Raw genomic sequence first — 7,820 nt, forward strand, 5'->3', positions numbered from 1 at the left:
CTAAATAACAAGTGCAGAAACAACACAAGCCTGACATCGGGGTGTCACTAGCCATGAACATCTACTAAAACCGTCTAACAACAATGAGACTAACATAGCCTGGAAATAACCGATTACAACTAAGGGAGGATAAGGAGCGAGGAAAACATGGTTGCGATCACCAGGCACCTACCTTGCTAACTCTGATGGACCTTCCACTGAGTAATCAACACGCGCTACTGGGTTCAGAAATACCTAGATCTGCACACAAAATGCAGGGAGTAATGTGAGTACGCCAACTCAGTAAGTAATAAAAGTAAATAAAGACTGAACAGTAGGAAACACATAAAATCCACATCATGAAAACTCAATAAGTACAACATGCCTTTAAATCAGGATATCAGTCAAATCATCTCTCTTAAATTCCAATTTAAGTAACAATCATTTGAAGATAATTTTCAACAGTTTTAAACAGAGGTTCAATGAAATTTAGAGTAATAGTGATAAAAATCATGAGTAGCCCCTCAGGAAAAACAAGTATCATAAATCGCCCCTCGGGTATAACATCACTCAAAATCAGCACCTCGGGCAACCTTACAACCATTTATAATTAGCCCCTCAGGCACAATATGAATCAAGAATAGCCCCTCGGGCATAGCATAAATCAAGAATAGCCCCTCGGGCATAACATAAATCAAGAACAGTCCCTCGGGAAAAACATCATATCACTCACTCAGGGTACCCGCGCTCACTATGGGTGTACAAACTTTGGAGGGACTCCTACAACCCAAGCTCTATAACAAGCCACCTCATGGCATAAATCAATCAGGCCCTCGGCCTCATAACAACAATAAGCCACCTCGTGGCATAAATCAATCAAGCCATCGGCCTCACAATATCATGAATCACTAACAACCTGCTGCGGCGTACATCCCGATCCCATAATATCCTCACAAAATAATCCCTCGGCCTCACTTAGTCAGAAACCTCTCAAGCCACTCGGGATATCAGTAAAATAGGGTGCTCAGCCAAAAATATCATTTTATGCATAAAAATAGGGTAATAAAGACCGAGTTATGAAATCAGTAAAATATTGCATGACTGAGTACAATTATTAAATCAAAATAGTGAGAAATTTCAGTAAAGAAAGCCCCTAAGGGTCCAAACAGTTGGCACGAGGCCTAAATATGGCATTCAGCCCAAAACATAGTAATAATTTGTAAATATATGGTAGTATCAAGTAGTTTCAGTCAAATCTGCAACTCAATGGTTGCTACGAGACGGACCAAGTCACAATCCCCAACGGTGCACGCCCCTCACGCTCATCATCTAGCGTGTGCGTCACCTTAAAATGGTACAACGATGTGACATCCGGGGTTTCATACCCTCAAGACAATATTTACAATTATTACTTACATCAACCTAGTCAATCCTCTACTCCGCAATGCATTTGCCTCCAAATACCTCGAATCTAGCCACAAGTAATTACATACAATCAACACGAGCAAAAGGGAGCAATCCCATAAGAAAATACTAAGCTTAAGGCCAAAAGTCAAAGTCTTAACTTAAAAGTCGGGCCCCGGGCCCAAGTCTCAAAATCCGATCAAAGTCACAAAATCCCACAAACTATTCAATTACTAGACTAACCATACTAGTTTCACTCAAATCCGACTCCAAATCGGCAATCAAAATGAATTTTTCAAAATTTGTTCACCTCAAAGTACTAATCAAATGATGAAATCAATGACATATTCATGTATGTTAACCAAATCTGAGTTAGAATCACTTACCCTAATGAATTTTTTGAAAAAACCTTCGAAAGATTGCCAACATCTGAGCTCTCTAGGTTACAATATGAAATAAAACCCTAAATCTCGTATTTATAGTGCACATATCAGATTCCCATTTCCGCTAACAGACAAAAATCACAGCCCCAGCGCTCACCCCTCTGCGGTCGCGAAAAAGTAGCGGTCTGTGCATCTGGGGGCTACACAGACAGGCCTTAGTATTTTGGACATAACTTTCTTTATAGATGTCCAAATGATAATTTCCTTACCTTTCTGTAAACTAAACACAAAGGACTACAATTTCGTTTTTGAATCATCTCAAACTTACTTGTAGATCAAAAGATATAGGCTTCCGAAGTCGAACAAGTGAATCTGCACATCTTCCCTGAGCGCCACTGCGACCCAAATTCCGCCCTCAGCGAAATTATTCCACCCTCAGCGAAAATTCCTTAGCCCTCAGCGAAAATTAAGCATCAGAACCATGCCTGAGTTCCGGTAATGCCCAGACTCACTCAAAACTCACTTGAAACACATCCGTGGCCTTCGAAACCTCAACCAAATGCGCCATCAAGTCATAAAATATCATACGAACTCAATCGAGCTCTCGAATCATCTCAAACAATAAAAAAAACATGAATCGCATACCAATTCAAGCTTAATGGACTTGAAACCTCAAACTTTCACAACTGATGCCGAAACCTATCAAACCTCATCCGAATGACCTCAAATTTTGCACACACATCACAAATGACACTACGAACCTACTCCAACTCTCTGAATTCCATTCCGACTCAAATATCAATTTTCCACTGCCATCCCGGGATCATAAAATTTTCAATTTGGCCAATTCAAGCCTAATCCTACCACGGACCTCCAAATCACATTTCGAACGTTCTTACAGGTTCAAATCACCCAATAGAGCTAACCAACTCGTAAAAATTCAAATCCGAGATTGAATACTAAAAGGTCAAAACTTTCAAATTTAAAGCTTCAAGCTAAGAATCTTTCTCCCAAATCAAATTCCGGATAACCTGGAAACAAAAACCGACGATTCCCATAAGTCATAATACATCATACGGGGCTAGTCATGCCCGAAAACTGGCGAGCGAAGTGCAAATACTCAATACGACCGATCGGGTCGTTATAGGGCAAAACTGAAGAATGTGAAGCAGGTCCTGAAAAAACATAACAGAAAGTAGTTCAATGGGGTTGAAGTTAGAATCAGCACTATAAGGATTAATTGGTTAAATGTTGGTGATTCAAAAACTATATTTTTCTATGCAAGTATGAAGCACAGGCAGACTCAAAATCAAATTAGAAATCTGATCGATATAGCAGGGGACATGCTATTTTCGGAAAGTGAGATCACATGCTTTTATCAAAACCTTTTGGGAACTACTGCTTCTAATCACCCTGGTAGTGATCCTAGAGTGCTGAGATACGGACATAAACTTAACAGAAATCAACAACCAGGACTAATTTCTCCAGTTAGCAGAGATGAAGTCCATAATCCTCTGAAGGACATTGACAATGCCAAAGCGCCTGGAGCAGATGGTTTCAATGCACTCTTTTTTAAGAGGGCATGGCCAGTAGTAGGAGATAATATTACAAATGCAGACTTGAATTTTTTATATTCAGCAACTATGTGTATGGCAATCAAATGTACTTCAGTTACCTTGATCCATGATAAGTAGGAATTTTAACTACTTATTTGCACTCATTTACTTTCGTTTTAGCTCAAAATTGCTTAAAGGTATTTCCGAAAACTAATGAAATGTGCTTGCTTGCAGGAGTGTTAAAATACGATATAAAGAGATAAAAATCAACTCAAGAAGGAGTAATTTTGGATAAGGATAAAGACAAGGCAAAAAAAGCACTGTGCGGACTGCACAATATTGAGTACGGCCGCAGATCATGAATAAGACCTCATACAAGAAATGATATGCATAGTACGGACCGTACAATTCTGGTGCGGCCGCAGAAGTCAAAGATGTGGACCGCACCATTTTTGTGTGGCCTCACTCATTTTTATGCGGTCCGCATAAGTCTCACACAGCTAAAGCCCAAGATCAAGGAGTCCAGACCACACTATAATAATATGGTCGTATAAGCAAGAGTGCGACCACATTTATAAATGTGTGGTCCACAGAAGTTGAAGCAGTGCAGCCGTAGAACTGGAACATGTCAAGCCAAGTCTCATTGTGCAGACTGCAATAAATAAAGAATTACAGGAGTTTGCCAATGGAATTTTATTATATTATTGCTTTCAATATTTCAGATGGACCCCTCTGAATTCAGAAAAATGAAAAAGAACTATCAAGGTAGAACTAACGAGAAGGCTAGGTTAGTGATATTATTCTTATATTAAATCCATTCTCTTTTACAGCTTCGTGAAAGACCATTTCATCCTCCACTGTAAGTGTTCCTGCTTCATTTTCAGTAATAAAAGAGAATTGGAGGATTGTCTCACATTTTTTCTTTTTGACTTGTGAAGATAAGCATGTTCACGGTGTTAATTGAGCATTATACAGTTACTAGGTTAGTGTTTTGATCTAAGTTGCTCCGACACGACACTAGTATGAGTGTGGGTATTGGATCTGTACTGGATCTGGTCAGACAATTTTGGATACTTTAACCACGGCACGGAAAAATTCGAAACGAGTTACAATTTGATTCCCGATATCAAAACCGAAACTAGGGTAAATTCGAAGAAAATAGCATACTTTACGTAGAAAATCATTCCTTTACTTATGTACAACTTGAGAATAAAAAAAATTAACACCTTACCAGCTATACGTAAGTATTCCACAAAATTTCTCTTAATTTAGTGATATTTTTATATTTTTATTTATTTTAATTAGCTGAATCCTCGCACTCGTATCCGTACTAGGATCCTTATCCCCGAATCTTAGAATTTACATCTCAAAGGATCCGACCTCTAGATAGGAACCCCTGTCAGATACCCACACCCAAGACCGAGCAACTTAGGTTTTGATTTCCATCAGAATCCTTGGATGTAAAGGATATATTTTGTAAATTTTAGCTCTATACACGAACATTACATTGTAGTGAAACCTTTACATCGGCAACAATGTAATTCAACCTGTTATAGCGGGTTATTTACCATTTACTCTAGGTTACTCTTGTGTCGTTCTTTTGTTTTGGCGGTTTCTTATTGCCTAATTTGTGCATATAAGTTAAACTTCTATCTTGAAGTCTAATTCTTCACAACTGTATGAATGTCAGAGTAAAAGGTCATTAGCATTACTTTGAAATTGAAAAAGGATGTTTAAATAAATATATAAAAATGATAAAACAGGGAAAAGAATTGAAATTAAACTTGAACAAGAACATGAAGAGGCTAGGCCATAGAGGTCTGAGCTCATTCTTAAGACTTCTGCCCGAGAAGTGCTTATCGGAGACAAAAACTTCTTATTATTTATGGTTTACAATAACTTATTAGTAAAATAGATGAATAACAATCTGTGAAACAATCTTAACAAAAATAAAACATCTTTTTTTTTAAACATTGAGGGACAAATCAGAACGAATCGCGACAACAAAACATATTAATATTGATAGAGCGTAGGAGGCAGGCGAGGTGTAATTAGCACTTCAACATCTGTCTTCTTAGGTAAAGTTAGACCCACACCTTGTTTCATATCCAAAGGCTCGTTTGTCGTAGTTGCAAAATTGAAACCTTGGATCATATGAGCAATTGAAAGGTGTTCCACTTGCAATGAGTAATTCATTGCGGGACAAGCTCGTCTCCCCGTACCAAACGGTATCAACTCATAGTGCTGCCCTCGATAGTCAATTGCAGCATGAGTTGTCAAGAATCTCTCTGGATCGAATTTATCAGGATCTGCCCATATTTGAGGATCTCGTTGCAGTTTCATAATATTTGTAAGTAGTGCAGTCCCCTTAGGAATATGGTATCCATTGACAACACAATCTTTTACAGATAGGTGTTGTACTGACAAAGGTGCAGGTGGATGTAATCGTAATACTTCTTTAACAATTGCTTGAAGATACACCAAATTCTTGATATCACTCTCTTCTACCCATCTATCTCTACCAACAATGGTGTCCATCTCTTCTTGTGCTTTCTTCATGACATTCTTATTGTTTATCATTAACGCCATTACCCACTTTATATGAAGTGCAAGTGTGTCTGTTGCATCCAAGACCAAAGTCTATACATATGGACAAAGAACAGTTAAAAAGATGACTTACAAAGAAGAAACTAAAGAGATGAAGATGCATGATTGTTCATATCCTAGTATGCATGAGTTGGTTAAGAAAAAAATGAAAATACTCCAGTCAAATTGAAGATATGTTATAAAGGTACAAAAGCCTCTTTTTTTCTTTAATTGAAATCCATTGCTACAATAGGTTAAAATATACCAAAAATATAAAAATTCATTACCTACGGTGATAGAGTTTATCAACTGAATCCATAAATTAAAGTTTGACTTCGAAATACTGAAAGTGTAGAAGAATCTATACACCACTAAGCCACTTAAAAAATCAGTCTATAAAAATTAAAGTGATATTATATATATATATATACGAATATAGTAACCTAAAATATAAGATAAATTGCCTCCTACAACATGTTAAAATGCAAGCAGAGATTAATTTACTTACGAATACGGTTGCTTTGATGGTGGTGTCATGAGAGTAACCATCGCCAAGATGTTCGTTGCTCCTCTTAGAAAGCACCACATCAATAAAATCTTGTTCATTTTCACCTCCAACATCCTTTGTTTCTCTCTTCTTAATGTGCTCATCTAACCAACCTTGGATAATATTATCAATGTCTTTGAAAGTTTGTTTCATAGCCTTAATATTCCCTGTAAGATCCAACCACTTGAAAAATGGAATGTGAAAAACATCATAGAGCTCAATCTCCATAGCTTGAACCATGAACTTCTGAAAAGCTGCTTTCAGTATTTCTCCATGTCCATTATTATAGGTCTTCCCAACAACCATTTTCAAAATGATGTCGAAAGTCAATTTATCTATCCAATCACTAAGGTTTATCTTCACCATTGGTGAATCACCATCATATAGTTCTTTAATATTTTTCTGAACTATAGAAAATCTAACATGTTTGAATTTTTCGAGCCGACTAACGGAGAGAAGTTCTTGATTGACTAGCTTTCGATTTTTTTTCCAGTAAGGGCCATATTTGGCAACAGCAAGCATGGCATTGTTATAGCAAAGGTATTCTCCGTAAAGTAAAGCTGGCCGATCGGCGAAATGGATATCATTGGTAGAGAAGCATTCTTTCATAGCTTCATAACTACTCACCGCCAAGAAACGACGAAACCCTAACCGGAATGTGAAGACGGGACCATATTTGTCAGCTAAGTCTCCGAGTTTTTGAGAAAAATGGCGGTCATCATCGCCATTGTTCTTGAAATAAAAGAGATGGCCGATTACTGGCCATCCACCTGGGATTTTTGGAGGCAGTGGGTTTAAGATTTTTGATTGTTTTTTGGTCCATAGGAAGTAGAGTAGAAATGCAAAGGTTACAAGTCCTACAATGGCTTCTATGGGAGAAAGAAGATGATACATTATTTGAAAATTTCAAGAGTAGTAAAGGTATATGAAATTTATGATTTTTTAATATGTAGGCAACATATTCCTTTATAGTGATATTTTACAAATATTATATATATTGCCTTTTGCTTTTGTTGCAAGTGGTATCGCCTATTTCTTTGCCAATGTTGACCACCTGGACATCTCTTCAAAATTCTTGGATAGCAGCCCAACTGTAATTGTGCAATTTTGACTGTATAGTATACCTGGCAAATCTGTCACGCCACCTTCACTAGCCAATATTGAGGTGTTGGTTGTTTACTTCTGATAGAAATTAAATTATTGGTGTGCTAATTAATGTCTTTTTCCAACTTTCTTGTGCTGAATGGTAGTATATGCAAAATCCATTATTAATCTTCTATGACGAAACTTAATTTGATCTAGACAAAGTAAACGAAAACCAAAGTAGAAAGAAACTAAGTAGTGAAAACCAAAGTGCACTTTCTT

At 37.3% G+C, this 7,820-nt stretch overlaps 1 protein-coding gene across 1 annotated transcript; it reads right to left on the reverse strand.

Annotated features, from left to right (window-relative positions):
• Nucleotides 1–5,180: 5,180 nt before the first annotated feature.
• LOC138884645 (nicotine N-demethylase CYP82E4-like) lies at nt 5,181–7,370 on the reverse strand. Its single transcript, XM_070165655.1, has 2 exons — nt 6,417–7,370; nt 5,181–5,962 (listed from the first exon to the last, which is right to left on the reverse strand). Exons 1-2 carry the CDS (start codon nt 7,347–7,349, stop codon nt 5,336–5,338), a joined length of 1,560 nt encoding a protein of 519 aa, XP_070021756.1. The 5' UTR covers nt 7,350–7,370; the 3' UTR covers nt 5,181–5,335.
• Between the last annotated feature and the right edge of the window lie 450 nt (nt 7,371–7,820).

Source organism: Nicotiana sylvestris, unplaced genomic scaffold (assembly GCF_000393655.2).
Source record: "Nicotiana sylvestris unplaced genomic scaffold, ASM39365v2 Un00014, whole genome shotgun sequence".
Taxonomy (NCBI): domain Eukaryota; kingdom Viridiplantae; phylum Streptophyta; class Magnoliopsida; order Solanales; family Solanaceae; genus Nicotiana; species Nicotiana sylvestris.

Bases quoted from the DNA above. Each gene is read 5' to 3' on its own strand.
- LOC138884645 (XM_070165655.1), bottom strand. From the start codon at position 7,349: ATGTATCATCTTCTTTCTCCCATAGAAGCCATTGTAGGACTTGTAACC. The intron at 5,963-6,416 runs GTAAGTAAATTA...CCATATGTATAG, and splicing joins CCATCAAAGCAACCGTATTC to ACTTTGGTCTTGGATGCAAC.